The 17,344-nt window shown below is 43.1% G+C and overlaps 1 protein-coding gene across 1 annotated transcript; it reads right to left on the bottom strand.

Annotated features, from left to right (window-relative positions):
- Nucleotides 1–10,346: 10,346 nt before the first annotated feature.
- Nucleotides 10,347–16,526, bottom strand: LOC131917062 (WAP four-disulfide core domain protein 18-like). Its single transcript, XM_059270701.1, has 3 exons — nt 16,321–16,526; nt 15,574–15,722; nt 10,347–10,418 (listed from the first exon to the last, which is right to left on the bottom strand). Exons 1-3 carry the CDS (start codon nt 16,400–16,402, stop codon nt 10,347–10,349), a joined length of 303 nt encoding a protein of 100 aa, XP_059126684.1. The 5' UTR covers nt 16,403–16,526.
- Between the last annotated feature and the right edge of the window lie 818 nt (nt 16,527–17,344).

Genomic DNA, 17,344 nt, shown 5'->3' with positions numbered 1-17,344 from the left:
AGTCAAAAGTGCAGAGCTTTGCTGTGAGGGAGTCAGTAGGGACAGCCACTGCCACTCACATTTGTAGTCACAGCTCTGAGATGCTGAGTGCTTTTACTCTGTTCTGTACAGCTTAGAGGAAAGTGTAGAAAGAGGAAGACCCTGACTTCCCATGCTTACTGCATTTGGGGAGGTGCATGGTTTGCAGGAAAGTGTTTTGGTTTTGGAAGCAAAGACATCAGCTAGCCTATTCATAAGCTTTTTGATTTAGGACACATGTGCCATATCTCTGGGCCCAATTTCTCTGCGATTGAAATATGGATAGTGGCTGGGCAGTGGTGGCGCATGTCTTTAATCCCAGCACTCAGGAGGCAGAGCCAGGCATATCTCCGTGAGTTTCGAGGTCAGTCTGGTCAACAGAGCGAGATCCAGGACAAGCATCAAAACTACACAGAGAAACCCTGTCTCGAAAAAACCAACCCCCCCAAAAGAAATACTGATAGTATTTATTTAGAAAAGGTGTGAAGATTAAGAGAAGAAAGGTGAGGTTTACAGGTTATTTCCTTCTTCTGCACTGTACAGTAGCAGCCAGCAGATGGCACAATCCACCACATCATCACCACCACCACCACCACCGCTACATTTGCTCCTGACCCAAATGCCAGACTCAGCTTCCTCTGGAGGAGGGGCCATGACACTAATCTTCAGTGCAAGTTGGGAGACACAGGCACCGCTGGGTGCATTTTGGATGAAGCCATTAATTTGGATCAAGATTTGTACTAAGCCTATTAGAAACTGCAGTTACCGATGTGTGGTTTACCTTCAGTACTTGCAGGAGGCTCTGTAACCAATTAACCATTTAAGTTGTAACTAGTTGCGTTGTTTCTTTCTGGCCCATCTGCTTCTTATAAATACTGCCATATAATGTTATTGGCTGTTGTTCTTGGAGCCTGCTTTGGTGGAGGAGATTGGTTAATTGCTTTCCTTTTTTTGTTGTTAGTTTATAATTGCTCAGACTCTGAATGAATTGGTTTAAGATTGTCTTTGTACTGACAATGTCCTCAGGTGTCTATGTTTACAGTGTTGTCTAAGCGACTCCAGGAAGCACTTAGAGAGCAACACAACCAGGCGAGTGTAAGAAAAGACTTTTGGTCCTTTCTGGTTTCCCACCTGAAAACTAGGGTGTTATGAGTATCTACCTCGTAAGATATTCTTTGGGGAAGGGATGAAACTATGGAAATATATCCATGTCTAAGGAAGGCTGACCATGGTGGATGGGCGGCCATAGTCCGTCCCGAGGGATCCTTTTCCTTTTGACATCCCCATCTTCTCTGCACTGCTTCATCAGATGCCTGGAAGGAGGAGAGGGATTCAGTTAAAAGTGTCTACACCTTATAACCCATAAAATTAAAAATTAAACATGCTTAATCTGTCATTAAAACAATTAATTACTTAGGAATAAACCTAACAAACTATGTGCTGAAAATTGCATATTACAATAAAATTAAGTGGAGGATGGAGAGATGGCTCAGTAATTAAGAGCACTGACTGCTCTTCTAGAGGACCAGAGTTAAAATCCCAGCACCCACAAGGCAGCTTGCAACTGTAACTACTGTTCCAGGGGATCTGACACCCTTACACAGATATACATGTGGGCAAAACACCAATGTACCTACATAAAATACAAATAAATAAATTATTTAAAAATTAAGTAATTAAAAAAATGGAGGCATACACCATGTTCATGGATTCAAAGAGTCATCATATTTATTTATTTATTTATTATCATTATTATTTTTACGAAACAAAGTTTCTCTGTGTAGCTCTGGCTCTTCTGGAACTCACTCTGTAAACTAGGCTGGTCTTGAACTCACAGAGATCTGCTTGCTTTTGCCTCACAGGTGCTGAGATTAAAGGTGTGCCCCACCATGTTCAGATGACTTATCATTTATTATGAGAAAATAATTTTCCCTAAATTGAACTATTTAATACATTCTTAGTCAAAATATTACAAAGGCTTTTAAAATAAAAATTTATTGTAAAATTTACATGAAAAACCTAAAAGCAATAATAATCAAGATAATTCTAGACAAAGTCACAGGATTTAAGGTATCCTCTATGAAGACTTATAATGCCACAGTAAATGGATGCACAATAGCAAACTGGTCAATGTGAGAAAAACATATATCTCACAATTTATAATAAGGAAGCGAAAGGAGTTTGAACAAATGTTAAAAGAATGATCTTTTGAATAGCTTTATTACTTGAATCATTCACATAAACCAAAAGGAATCATGATTCTTACTTCATGCCATCCCCAAATAGATCATAGGCCTAAATGTGACAGATAAAACAAACATTTAGGAGATACTGTGGGGGAATATTTTATAACATATGCAGCTATTTAGGACAGTAAGTCAATCAGATTGCATTAAAATTAAGGGGTTTTCTTCATTCAGTGACACAAGAGAGTGGAAAGAGGTGTGCCGGGTGAAATGATTACAGTCTCCAACAAACTACTCATGTCTAGAATCCCTTACAAATCAACAGGAAATGAAGAAAAATGAGCAAAAGTATTGACTGCTCAGATGCCTCACAAAGGTGAATAATTCAACTTGATGTTTGATGAGGTGGTTTTAGGTGTGTAGCATTGACATAATGTTTGACTCTTCAAAAATTTCACCATGAAAACACAGGCCAATTCAAATAACAATTTTCAAAACATATAGATAACAAAACGAGAAACAAGGCATCTGCCCCAGTTCCAAAATATGAATGGGCAGGCCTGGGACAGACCAGTCACCCCCAGATACCAGAGTTCTCTAAATCAGCTGAGAAACCAGGAAAGCAGTGAGGTGATCTTGAAATCAGGGCGAGGTTTCCTCCAAGAACTTCCTGTGGAATCTGCTGCAGTCAGCATCATCTGACCAAACTGACAGCGAGGGACTCCAGGGGACCAGCAAGGACACTAAATGTATAATTGCTGTGGAAATAAACCCAGACAATCATTTAAACAAATAGTGTACACACTGACTGTGTGCTCTGATAATCTAACCCCAATAGACCCGTCAAGCGTTGTGGGGAGCTCATTGTCTTATTGCCAAACTAATCAGCAAAGAAAATGCAAGAAAACAAATCATATGAGCAATTTTAAAATATTGTCCAATGTACACAAGCAGTTTCATATAATATAGACTTTCTCAATTATTATGTTGCCATTTTGATGTTCCTTCATCAAAGCGGTCCACAAGATCACAAGCTATGGTAGTAGTAAGAATTTAGTAGGAATAAATTGAACATTGGAGTATGTCTAAGGCTCTTTAGACATTCTAGAAAAGCTAGATAGAGACACCTGAAGCTGGAAGGCTACTCCAAACACAGCATCAGGTCAGAGCTGAGTTTTTTCCAAATACATTTTCATTTTCTGTACCATCTAGGGCTTAGTAAGGCTTTGAGTTACAGAGTTCATCTAGTTGTTCTGTGTCAAGTCAGTTATAAAACCTGAACTTGAGTTGTCTAACATGGCGATGTAGTAAACTGACCCACATCGAACCCAGACAGAACCCTCCAGTCCAGAGAAATGGAGAGAGCCTCTGAGAGGGCAGTGAGCTGGATGGCTCCCCCAGAATGACTAAGTAGAAACAAAAGATGGTTATGTCAAATCAGCTCTTCAGGGACAGAAGTGGGAAAGAAGGGAAGGAAGAGACTAGCCTTAGTTTATTTTATTAATCTTACTCATATTAAAACACAAGAAATGAACACAGTTCCATGTTAGGATACTTTCCTGTCCTGGGTAAGACGTTGTGCTCAATCCCCACCATTGGAAAAGAAATAGCAACAGAGGGGTTACACACACAGAATAGATATATAAACTAGGCACGGTGGCATTCACCTACCTCCCGGCTCTCAAGAGACTGAGCAAGAGGATCACAAGTTCAAGGACAACCTGGGCTCCATAGACAGTGTCACAGAAGTGTGGGTAAATATACACTGGAAGGTGGTCGGTGGTGTTTCTCTGGTCAACAAGAATGTTCATCCAGTTTTAGATGTTTTGTTTTGGTTTTGCTTCTTAACCACATATATGTATTTTGGGGAGATGAAAACAGGAAAGGTTATTTTTAAAAAGAAGTTCCCATGCTGAAAAGAGTCAAGAATGATTAAATGCAGTAGAAATAGTGATAAAGGAAGAGAAAGGATTTTGATGATAAGACGACCTTATGTTGTCTAAGTGTTATGATTTAAAGTACTGTTTATGACAGAGCAAGGTGAGGTAGTGCCAGCCTGGAACCTCAGCACTGTGAGAACCAAACAGGAGGATTGCCACAAGTCTGAAGCCGGTTAACCTGAACTTTTGTGAGTTCTGCTGAGGGAGACCCTGCCTTTAAAAAAGAAAAAAAAAGCATTCATTGCTGTGCTGGGTGTGGTGACATGCATCTGTAATCCTAGCACTCTTTGGGGAATGAGGCAGGAAGAATGAGGGTTTAGAGCTAGCCTGGTCTAGCAAGACTGTGTCTTAGAAAAAGATTGCCGCAAAGTGATTCCAGTTTGTCCTAGGTTTAGGTCTTGTGCTCCCCCAACTGCTCCCCAGCCCTGCCCTCAGCCCCAACCCCAGCCCTCCAAGCACATCCTGTCTAGCAGAACATTCTCATGAAGCTGCACCTGTGGCTTTGGAAGGTCCATTGTTTTACAACATAAAACAAATTGTTTTAATCAACTGAACTGAAAATTTAGAAATATCTGCCCCCTGGCCTGCCTCCAGTATGAGATCACTGTGGGTCTTGGCTTCATGAGCCATACCCTGCCTTGGAAGTCCTTTCTGGCAGGAGCCTGCTCTGGTAAATAAAGCCCCTCGCGGAGTGGCATTCTCTTAAGTGTCCCATGGGTACATCAATTACTATTGAGTACATGCTTTTGAATGGGTGAGCAAGACTAAGCATATTATTTTACTGGGATGGGGAAATCATTCAAAAGATTCAGGTTAAAAGGTCCATTTCAGCAAATACAGATTCTGAAAATGATCTGGCATAATGACAAAGTACATTGTGATCTAGTACTTTGTCATTTAAACGTGATCTGCACACATAACAAGGATTCCAGGATCAGTCCAAGGGGAAAGTAGGCTTTCAGTAAATTGCGCTGGAAAATTCCTTGAACTTTTACATGAGAAGGAGTGAATTTGGATCCCTACTCTCACATATGAAAACTTCACTCAGTGGGCCAGTGAGGTGGCCCAGGGAGTAAGGTGTTTGTTGCGTAAGCCTGACAGTCTGAGTTCAATCCCCAGGACCCAAGTGGGAAGAAAGAACCAACTCCTAAATGTTGTCTTCTGACCTCTGTATGTGTGGCCTGTGTTCATGTGCACAGACACACTACATCATCAAATATAAACAACAAAACAATAACCACAACAAAACACTCACTCAAAATAAAGACTCTTAAAAGGACATATAGATATGGATCTTGGATTAAATAATCATTTTAAAAATGTGGTGTAAAAACAAGATAGAATAAAAAATAAACAAAACTGGATTTCACCAAAATTAAAGACTTTAATGCATCAAGGGCACTAACAAGAAAGTGAGAGGTTGTTCATGGAATGGGTGAAAATCTTTACAAATCACATATTTATAACTGGACTATGTCGGGTGTGGTGGTGCACAGCTTTAATCCCAGCACTTGGGAGGCAGAGGCAGGTAGCTCTCTATGAGGATAACCTGGTCTACGTAGTGAGTTCCAGGACAGCCAAGGCTGTGTAGGGAGAACCTGACTTAAAAAAAAAAAAAAAAAGACTAGATTCAGAATAGGTTAAGAATTTCTGTGACTCAAGAACAAAAAGAAAACAACCCAATTTTAAAAGGGTAAAGGGGTGTGAAAAATGTTTCTCCAGAGAAGATATTTATTTAAATGGCTAATAATCACATAATCACACGAAAAGCTACTGTATTTTGCCAGGTATGTGGTATGTACCTAGGATCCCAACACTCAGGGAGGCTGAGGCAAGAATGCAAGTTCAAGGCCAGCCTGAGCAATTGAGTGAGATTTGTCTCTAAATAAAAAGTAAAACAAAATAAGCCGGGCGGTGGTGGTGCATGCCTTTAATCCCAGCACTCGGGAGGCAGAGACAGGCAGATCTCTGTGAGTTCGAGGCCAGCCTGGGCTATCAAGTGAGTTGCAGGAGAGGTGCAAAGCTGCACAGAGAAACCCTGTCTCGAAAAACCAAAAAAAAAAAAAAAAAAAAAAAAAGGTAAAACAAAATAACAAGAGGCCGGAGTTGCAGCTCAGTGGTAGAGTGGTTGACTAGCTTGCCTTAGGCCCTGGGGTCAGGTACCAGGATGACCAGATGGCTTGATGGGTAAAGGTGCTTGTCATCAAACCTGACAACCCGAGTTTGATCCCTGGCTCCCAAAAGTTGTCTTCTGACCCCCACTTACACATCACACAGTTAATCAGTTAATTAGTCAATTAAAAAAACAAAGCTAGGTAACCAACACATATTGATTAAAACTGTGGAGAATCTAGAACCCTCATCCTCTGCTGGTGGGAAGGGAAGGAAGCAGATTCTGTAAATTAATTTCTTCAGAAAGTCAGACAGAGTTGTCAGATAATGGAGTAACTGAATCAAAAACATATTCAGACGAAATTTGCTACCTGAGTGTTGGTGAGAGCATCTTGTAAAATTCACAGGATGGAAACCCTCCAAGTGCCCACTAACTGAGGAAGCACAGATGCCGTGTATGGCTCCAGCATACCATGGACTGTTGTTCATCCCTTACGAAGAGTGAGTCCTGCTGGCTGTGGTGACACAGATGAACTGTGAAAACACTGGGAGACGCCAGACTTAAAAGACTAGATAGTGTTTGATTCCACTTCTGTGAAATGTCCAGAGTAGGAAAGTGCTTCAAGATGGAAATCGGGTTCATGGGCAGGGGTGAAGGAAGGAAAGAGCAGAGGATGTCTCCCTAAACAGTTAGGGAGTTGTGGAACTGTTCTGGATTGGATAGTGCTGCTGGGTGCCCAAACTGGGGATGCACACAAACCTGTGTACTTCGTAAGTATGTGAATTTTATTCCCCTACGTATACCACACAGCTGGAGACATCCAGAGAACCTGATTTAATGAATGTGACTCAAGGGCACTGGCATGGTGTTTGAAAACTTCCAGGTGATTCTAGGGAACAGACAGAGAACCCCTCCTGCTGAGAATGGAGTCTGTTAGGGTGAGCTTCCCAGGCTGGTAATACTCCACGGACATCACCACACCTTTCCACTGGCAGAAGCAAAAGCTGCCCTTGGGACTCTGCTGGGCAGGGACAACTGGGCTCTCTGTGCCTGGAGCCTTCTGGCGCTTTGCCTAGCTACTTCTTCTCTTTGCCAGTTTTTATGTGTAGTTGGTTGCAGTTCAAAATAAAACCATAAGCATGGATGTAGTGGCTTTTTGAGCTCTGTGAGTTCTCCTAGCAAATTGCTCCATGTGAGCATGATTGTGGGGGACCTCCCAGGTTTCACAAACTGGATGAAGGGGGAACCGAGAATGAACTCACTCATCGTCAAAATCGTGCTGATGTAACAGGAGCCTGCCCAGAGTATGTTCTTATTCACATTGTGTGAGTTGACATAGCGCAAATGTCTGAAACTTGAAAGGCTGATAGATTTACGACAGATGGTTCTTCCCCACCAAGGGCTGTTTTTCTTTCTCACGTTTTTAAAATATTGAATTTGGAGATGCTGCATTTGACTAAGTTGAGCAATCCATTTTTAAAGATTGTGTCTTTTATTTATGTGTATATGACTGTGTGCGTATATGTCACACGTGTGTTGGTGCTTCTAGAAGCCAGAACAGGTGTTAGATACCCTAGAGCTGGAGTCACAGGTGGTTGTGAGGCAAGTGTGTATGGATGTGGGTGTCTCAGAGTGTGTATGTGGAGGTTGAGGACACCTTGCGGGAGTTAGTTTTCTCAGTTCATCATATGTATTTCAGGGGTTGAATTCAGGTCATCATGATTGATGGCAAGCATCTTTACCTGTTGAACTGTCTCACTGGCCCCAGATTTTCAATTATGGTATAAGAACACAACGAACTTCAATTATCAAACATAATGTCTGCATTTAATTTCAGAAAAATATCTTTTGCAGTATTAGATAACGTTGTTTTAATTGTGTTATTTTATTGTCCTTATTGGATAATTTATTTAGCCTTTATGCTTTTGTAGAAACCTACTAGCCCCTATATCACCCCATCGTGGTTTCTTGACCAGATTTGCAATGCAAGATAGGAGTTTCCTCCTGTAGTGTGAGCCTCAAATTCAAACAGAGAGCTGTTGGTTGTCACCATAACCGTCACGCTGCTGTTGTACTGATGAGCATACTCACTGGACAGGTCCCTACTGCAGCCCTAGGGGACCACAGCTGGATAGGACTGTTGGTGACTTTTCTTTCCTGACACCTTGCATAGGACCTCCCAGTCCTATAAAAGCTAGTGGGCAGAAGAAAGGACACTTGTAGCTGAAATACAGCCTGATTTCTCAGTGTCTTACAAACGAGATGTTATCTACAGGATTTTATTTTGTGATAGACCTGGTAAGATTCAACATTCTTAGTATTTTCCATTTAAAAGGCAACATGCCCCTGAGGAAGAAACAATGTTTTTTTTTTTCTTCTTTTCCCCATCCCTGGTGCTTGGGGTTGAACCCAGGGCCTTATGTGTAGTAGATAAGTGCACTACCAGCAATCCATGTGTTATTTGTTAAGAGGTTTGAACTTTGGGCAATACATTCAACATGATGGGGATATCCAAGATCAAAATGCCAGAGGCAAGAGTCAATTCCTACCTGTGTAACCACCTAATCCATGTAATAGCCCATGGGACTTGGCTTTATTATTATGGAGGAGTACCCCTGGGAAATACCTACCCCTCATAGCTCTCTGTGTGAAAAGTTTTGACTTGGAAGGGTTTTTTTTTAGATTTACAGAAAAGTCATTTGGAGACAATACAAAGAGGGCTCTTATATTCTTCCTTCCCCAAGTCCATTCACAGATTTTAGACAAGTCAAGTCTGTACAGAGTGATTCAGGTAATTTTGATTGTATATATAATTTATAATCAATCAAAAGTCCTAGCTGAGCATCCATGGATTCCAACTGTATGTCTCAATGCTTGTGCTGGGAGCAGTATCCACCAGGAGTTTGCAGCGTTTTGGGCAGAGAATTCAGTGGCAGCTTGAGTTCCAGCTTTCCATATTTCACAGTGTTGATAGAAAACTTATTTTCAGTTTGTCTGTTTTTCTTTTTATTCCATGGCCTTACAAACTTAACCCATGGTGTCCGGGGATAAACTGAGAGTGCAGACTTCACAAGTGATCTGTCTCCTTCCTCCCCCTTTGCAGCAAAGTGTCATTGCTGGCTCTGCTCATCTTTGAGACTTGCTTCTTCCTTTCAGGGAGAGTCTGGTCTCTGTTGCTCTGGACTCATTCAAGTCCAAACAGTGGGTGGCAGAGCCACCTGACTGGCAGATTTGCATGAATTTGGTGAGGCTGTTAGGGAGAAGTCAGATGTGCCCAGATTAGAGACAGACAAAAGAGATTGAGGAAGCAATTCACTATGTTCTCTAGCCCAATGCCTCCTAGGGCTTCTGAACTCCATGGAGACAGTGATATTGTTTCTCTTATGCCCTTTCTTCCCAGAATAGAAATAGAGAGAGGCTTGATAAGAATGAGTCCAGTGTGATCCTTGGAAAGTTTTGCATGTTTGAGAGCAATAGGCTCAATCCACAAATGGCCTGGCAGTGAGTAGATCCCCCGCAGAGGCCATGCTGGAATGACATGAGCTGGCCTTGTTTTTGGACCATCATTAGAGATGCTCAAAATATGCATGGGGTGGACTCCAGTGTGAGGTGCTGAGTACTAACAGCTAAAGAAAGTATGGGCAGATAGAATACTACCTGTTCTTTCCCTAGTCTACTGGAGCAAAGGGACGGTGAGGTTACACAGACCTGCATACAAGTGTTCAGTTAAAGTCCCAACAGCTATACATATAACATGAGACCAGAAATGGAAAAAGAAATAGCAAGGAAAGAAAACACAGTAAAACAATCATACTCTTTGTTTAGTTCACTTACAAGCTATATGTTTACTACTTTTTATTTTTTTGAGATAAAATTTTACTACATACCCAGACTTGTGATGTTTCAGCCTCCCAAATCCCAGGATTATAGGGCTTAGCAAGCAACACTCCTGAACTTCAACACTTAATGTCCAATCAATTCCCGAGTCAAGCCTGTTAAATACATTCCAACAGAGAACACATCCCACATAGGAGGGGTTCTATAATACAGACAAACTCTCTGGCCACCATGGAACTGCTCTTTCCATCCTCAGAAGCTGGTATCCAGCAATTGGGGCTGCTTGAAAGACCTAGAGATTGCTGTGTTGTCTTTTTCTGCAGCCTTCAAAACATTAGACAAATGCCAAAAAAGTCTTATAAAAGGACCTAGGAGCCGGGCATGGTGGCACAGGCCTATAATCCCAGGACTTGGGAGGCAGAGGAAGGGAGAGCTCTGTGAGTTCCAGGTCAGCCTGGACTATGTAGAAAGACCCTGTCTTAAAAAAAAAAAAGTTCCAGGCTTTTTGAGAGACTTTGGATGCTAGGTCCCTTCCCTGTGAACTAGAGGTGAACTCATTCAAAAGCCAAAAGTTGGACTGGTGCCGAGGTGAGAGAATTCTGGAATTACCTGTCCTACAGTTGACTAGTCAGTCACATTTACTGGATTTCACTGAATCTAAGAAACAATCCATTTTTAAGAAGTACCACTATTTCCTATGCAATTAAGAAGAAGAAACCGTGCGAATTAAACTGTGACCTGCTATCTATTGCAAGATTTGTCTGGATTTTTAAAGATGTTTAAATTGAAGAAATATGTATGGGTAGTAGATGAAATGTGGTAATTTCCAAAATGTCAGTAGTCATAGCCCCATCCCACTTCCACACTGTGATTATCTGTCAAGCAAATGTAGACAAGGATCCTCCTGTCCTAAATGGGGAAAACAAGATCCCTCTGGAACCCTGTGTGTCTCTATAAAACTCACTTCTTTACCAGACTCTTAATCTCCCTTTGATATCATCTAAAGACTGAATTATACGGTCAGGCATTGTTTTAAGCATGGTTTGAAGACAATTGATTTTGGCTAATGAGCAGTGAGATGTTCAGAGCAAGTGAGACATGGGGGAAGGTCTGTGCTTTTTTTCTTATGATCCTGGAATCCTGCTACCAACATCAAAACCCACGTGACCCAGGCATCCTGACAGTCCAGCCTGTCAGGCCCAAGGCATGTACATGAGGTCCACTTTGATCTTCCATTTATCATCAAGAAAGCCAGGTGGGTGCAGGTGCCACTGAGATGAACCCAACTAGACTGCCCAACCAACCTACAGAAGTTTGAGCTAATAAATGGTTGATTATTTTGTTGTTTTTGTTTTGTTTTTAAATCCTCAAGGTTTGGGGTAGTTTGTTATGGTCAAGTGCACTCGAACCTAAACAGGTACTGGAAATACTGTACCATCACAGTACAGTCTAAGACATTTGGCATGCAGATGGAAACTGCTCGATCTGTGGTATTCTACCATAGAATCCTGAATGGACCAAGGTAGAAAGAGAAGACGGAAGAAAGATCTGGTCCATTTTCAAGCAAAAATTGCAATATAGAAATGTAAGGAATTTCTGAATCATAACACAAAAAATTATTATTATTATTATAGGTCACTTTCTTAGGATCTCCTGGGCTTTAGAGAGTCAGTAGTCAGGGCTGGTGAGATGACTCAGAAGGTAAAGGCCAATGTTGATGACCTCAGTTCTATCATCCCTGAGACCAACATGGTGGAAGGAGAGAACCAACTTCTGTGAGTTGTGTTTTGACCTCCACATGTACACTGTAGCATGTGCTTATACAGACACGTGTACACACAAATAAATAAGCATTTAGAAAGTCACCAGTTAGCAAGGAAACACTACCCGTCTCCCCTCAACCCCCCACCATGAGGTGACCCTTAGCTTCTTTGGGTATGTCTGAAATCTTTTTGTCATGAACAGAAAGACTCTGAAACCCTTGAGGAGAATCTCTGGTGTTTTGTGTTGGCAAGGGTTAAGTGTTCAGCGTGGTACAGAAAGGGATGGGGACCACAGAGAGAAGCTAGACTGGAGGAAGGCCTGTGGGTTACTTTCTGCTCTCTCCTGCTCCACCTTGTTCCAGGAAGATTGTTGCTGGAAGGAAGATTCCAACAAAATCAGTCCTGTGTGGGGTCAGAATGACAAAATATTATAGTTGGAGAGACATAGAGGAGAGACATGCAGTAGATGGAGGCTGATCTCCCATCTCCAAGGAGTTTCTCCTTCCATTTCCCATCTTCCTATTCCCTAACACTGAAGTTTAGCTAATATAGCACCAAGGGAGACAGCTATTAAAGAGGGGATGCCCTCAGTCAGGGGCACTGTGGTGGTTAATTTGTGTGCCAACTCAGTCATGTTACAGTCTAACATTCAAATGCTTATCTAGATGTGGCTGGAACCATATCTCATAACAGCCGTTCAATCAAAAATCATAACCTTAAGAGAAATCAGCGTAGACAAGCTGCGCTGGAGAGACTTGAGTCTGTGGAGATACTTTTGGAGCAGAGCCGAGTCTTCCCTGATGAGGGTGTTCTAGCCAAGGGATTCTGAACTATCATGAAGGCTGTCTGTCCAGGTTTGCAGCTGGCAAGGGAAGCCCCCAACGTGCAACAATGCCATCCTTTCTTAATGTTTATGCTACTTATTTATCTGGTTGACCCTAACTGAAAGATGTTGAGAGAGCTTCCTAACACAGAGTCACCTACTGGACAAAATGTGGTTGACAAATTGGGTTCAAATGAGCCCAGATGATAATACCCCTCTCTTTGACAAGACACCCTACTCTGTTGAGTGGGAAGTCCCACCAACCCAATAAGATTTCACTAAGAAGGCACAAGTGAGGAGCTGGAGTTTAGCATAGGAGTAGGCACAGGAGGGGAGTTCTCAGGGCACAATGTGAACTCTGGGAGGGTGAAAAACTATTCGCCTAGGAAGAAGAACTGACAGGAAATAGAGGTACACATTTAAAAAGGCCTTTAGAGGAAACAGACTGAGTGAACCAGAGAGAGTACATAGAACTAACATTCTAGAGGGAACTACATAGCAGGAGACATAGGCCATCGAGTTCCAAGGTAAGCCATGTGAGGTGCAGGAGCAGTGCTGTGATAGAGATGGACATGGGACACCAAAGGTGGGAGGTTTGGGAAGGTAACATGTTTCCTGGTGAGATTCTCCCCTGAAAAGGAAGGGTTTACTTTTTCAGTAGTGATCCTTTATAAACCCCAACAATGCTGAGGGAACCAGGCAATCACACCTGGACATGGCTTGTAGGCCATCCAGCTCAGTCCAGGGGAGGAGCAGAAGCCCTTCCCAGAAACCAGTGCTGAGCTTGAAGTATAGGGATGGGCCCCAGATTCCTAGAGGCATTACAATTAAGTTCTAACTCCTCATGTAGTCAGTAACTGGTGCTTCTAACTCAGGCTTCTTATTGATTTAAAAATTATTATAAATTGTGTGTATTAAGTGTATGTATATGTAGGGGTACATGTACACATGAGGGCAGGTGTCTGAGGACGTCAGAGGTGTCAGATGCTCCTAAAGCAGGAGTTATAGGAAGTTGTAAGCCATGTGTATGCATGCTAAGAACTGACCTCAGGTCCTCTGGAAGAGCAGCATGTGCTATTAACCACTGATCCAGCTCCCCAGCCTCTTAACTCATGCTAAACAGAACTCACACCCCAGATGTCATGGTTGTGCTCCTGGAGGTAGAGATCCAGTCCTGCAGGATGTTGTATCATCTTAAATGGGGAGTTCCTGAGCCCTTCCTGCTGTTCCTAAAATCTGTCCCAGTAAATGCAGCTCCAGCAGGCCTGCTCTGTGGGACATGCTCAGTTTCATTGTTTGCTTGGCCAGACTGATGGTCACAGAATGCATCCAGAAAATATTCTTATGTTCTCTGCCTTGTTTGGAGGTACAGTGATGGCATGGGAAGAGGGGTTACTGAGAAACAACTTTTTCCCAATTTGCCGGGGTCTTTGGAGTTCCGTGTTCATGACTCTCTGGAGGCTACAGGGATGGCTCTGCTAGTCAGAATAGTCAATAGGATGCACAAATGGGAAAAACTCTTTAGTAAGAGAATGCTAAGGATCATTTATTTTGGACACAGACACTAGGAAGCAGTCACCACATCATAGATCTTCATCTTCTAAGGATGCAGTTCTAGGGCTAGGGAGTCGGCAAGCTTGGGCTCCGTGGACTCAGAAGAAATCCTCTGGGGCTGGTCATCTTCTGTACATATAAGTATCGAATCCATCTTCCTCTTCACTGTCAACCGTCTACAATACAAATTTGATCATGATTTTCATCTCTTTAGAAAAGTCTAGCTGTTCAGCCCTCACTGTATGTCTGGCAACTCATTGCTGTTTGGATCTTCCGCCTTGTTGTAGTACTTCCAATCTCCAACCGCACCCTGGATACCACAGCTATCCAGGGCAATCATTTCCCCATCTCCCAAGGAGGGCCAGCATATCTCCCACCATCTAAATTTGCTTTCCTTTCTGGTGGGCTTTGTGTATCCTAACTTAAGCTTTCTCCTCATTGATCTCCACTCTGACATCTCTTAGCTTCCCCTAGGCAAAGCTAGTCACCATTGTTAGAACTTAGTAGAAGCTGGTGCAGAGCTCATGCTGACACACAGGCCTGCTCCTCTGGTTTAGTTATGTTTACCTTTTAACACTTGCCTGCCTGATACATAAGGTATTCAAATGAATGAATGCTCCCACTCACTTCATTATTTCTCTCCCTCCCCAAAACACCTGCTCTCCTGGGAGAGACAGACCTCTGAGGCTGGGGAGGGGAAGAAGAGTGAGACATCCCAGTTTATGACCATGTGAACCTCAGTCATGGTGACTTGTGTCACTTTAATCTCAGTGGGACTGCTTTGCAGAGGAGAGGGCCACAGATCATGTAACCCAGTGTCCTGCTGCCATGTACTTCCAGTTCTTTCTCTTGGACACATCCAGACTCTTGTGTGCAGTTAGTGGACAAAGCCACATGAGACTATCCCAGCAAGCTTCCCTGGAAACTCACTCACTCACTCCCTTGGACATACTTTGAAAGGATGTGGTGGTTTGAATGATAATGTCCCTCATGGGCTTATACATTTGAATACTTGGTTCCTAGTTGTTGGAGCTTTTTGGGGAAGGATTAGGAGGTGTGGCCTTGTTTGGTGAGATCTATCACTGGGGACAGCCTTGGAGGTTGCAAATGCCCACATCATTCCCAGTTAGCCTGTTCTCTGCTTCATTATTGTGTGTCAAGATGTAAGCCTTCAGCTACTGCTCTAGCTCCATGCCTGTCTGCCTGTTGTCATGATCCCCACCATAATGGTCATGACTCACTGTCTGAAACTGTAAGACCCTAATGAACTTTTTCTTCTGTAGTTGCCTTGGTCAAGGTTTCACAACAATAGGAAAGTAAGACACAGGACTATACTCACTTTGAAGACAGCAGGTTGGCAGGCATGACCACACCCATTGCTGCAGCACTTCATTTTCTCAGGGCATGATTCATCTCCTGTGCATCTCTCATCACAAGTTCCAAAAGTATTTGGGGGCAGAACGGGACAAGCTCCAGGGTTTTGTGATCCTAAAAAAAAATGTTGTTTATGGAGCCTGAAGCAGTCAGAAAAAAGGCTGAGAATTGATGCTAGAGGTCTGAAAGCCTGGCCACCTGCAAGAAACTAGCTTATTCTGTATTCTCCTTTGCACCCGGGGCTCTTCCCTCAGCTTCACCAGGTCAGTCTCTCTCTTAGGCCTGAGTGTTCCCTGGCCTTTAGGGAAGTGTGCTCCCTCCCCAAGTCTATAGTTTCAGTAGAAAGAATCTTCCACTGCCACAGCCCCTTCTTTATATCTGAGAAGATGCTGTAAACCCTCCAATGACAGCCAGCCCCCTCTCATCCCACCACACCCCAGGCTCATCTGGAGCAACAGTTTCAGTGACCCCCACATCAAGGCCCATCTCCAAATTAGAGGAGATGTCCTGATCTCTACCCCAGCCTCTGTCAGACACAGCTCTCTCTCTAAAGAAAGATAAGAAGTGCAGAGTGACCACTCTTACAGACCAAAGGAAGTGAGTTCAACCCAAGCAGTGGACACATGGATTTCCCTTGTGGCATCTGAGCCTCAAGCCCTAGTGGCCTTTGAGCCCTCTCTGCGCTCAGCTTGGATCCCCTTAGCACACTTACCTCTGGGAGAAGACAGAGCACAGGCCGTGTCCATCATTATGGCTAAGAAAGCCACCAAAACCAAGACTGTGGCTGCCTTCATGTTGGCTCTGGCTTGGCTGAATGCAAAAATCAATTTATCTACTCGGTAAATGCTAGAAGCACAGGAGTGACAGAGGACAGACAATTGGCAAGTATAGAAAAGAGACCTTTCCAGAAAATGCCTGCCCATAAACTGACATTTTCTATTTCATAACTGGCTTCTCTCTGAATACAATTGGAGTATTGTTCCTTGGTAGGTAGAACAGAGAACCAGGAAAAGTCAAGAACAGGTTTTAGCACTGTGTTCCTGCTTACAGCACACTTAGCCCTTTATGAACGGTGAGCAAAGGACGTAATTGTTTCCTTGTAGCTCAGCATGTCAGAGTGAGAGCTGACACCGAGGCAGCCACTGTGGAGAGTCAGGGCCATCTGGGGCTTCGTGGACATCCAGTTGTGTAAGGACGTGGCATGCTTCTGGGACAGGTGGTGATTATATCCTTTGTAGCTCTAAGGATTCCCTAAACAGGTGTGGAATCTGGGCCCCTCTTCCCTGCAGAAATAGGCAATGAAATCTCTCCTGGAAGAGATGGATAGTCAAAGATTCAAAGAGGCTAGGGCCAGTTGAAAGTAAAGAGATAAACTCCACTATGAAGGTTGATTTTCTTTGACCAAGGCTTTTCTGTAAGTCAGGTCTTTAGAAAGAAGGCTGCACAGGTGAGCAGAGAAGGGTTGGGAGCCATAGGAGGACAAGCAGTGTGTCTAGTTCCCGACTAGATACCTGCCCTATTTGATGCCCCAATTAGAGACTCTCAGAGAAGGAGCTGTAGTGGTAAAGCACCAGCAGCTGCGGGAATGTCCCGGTCATCCCGTGGCTGACTTTGAAGTTATCTCACTTTGTACAGTTACTTCTCAGGGATTGAGAGTGGTTTCTTTGGTCACATTCTTTGCTCCATGTGTTTCCAGTCCTTCCTTCAGATTGAGGAGACATTCCTGCGTGCCTGTA

This window comes from Peromyscus eremicus, chromosome 8a, assembly GCF_949786415.1.
Source record: "Peromyscus eremicus chromosome 8a, PerEre_H2_v1, whole genome shotgun sequence".
Lineage (NCBI taxonomy): Eukaryota > Metazoa > Chordata > Mammalia > Rodentia > Cricetidae > Peromyscus > Peromyscus eremicus.
This window is presented reverse-complemented; position numbering and strand designations above follow the sequence as displayed.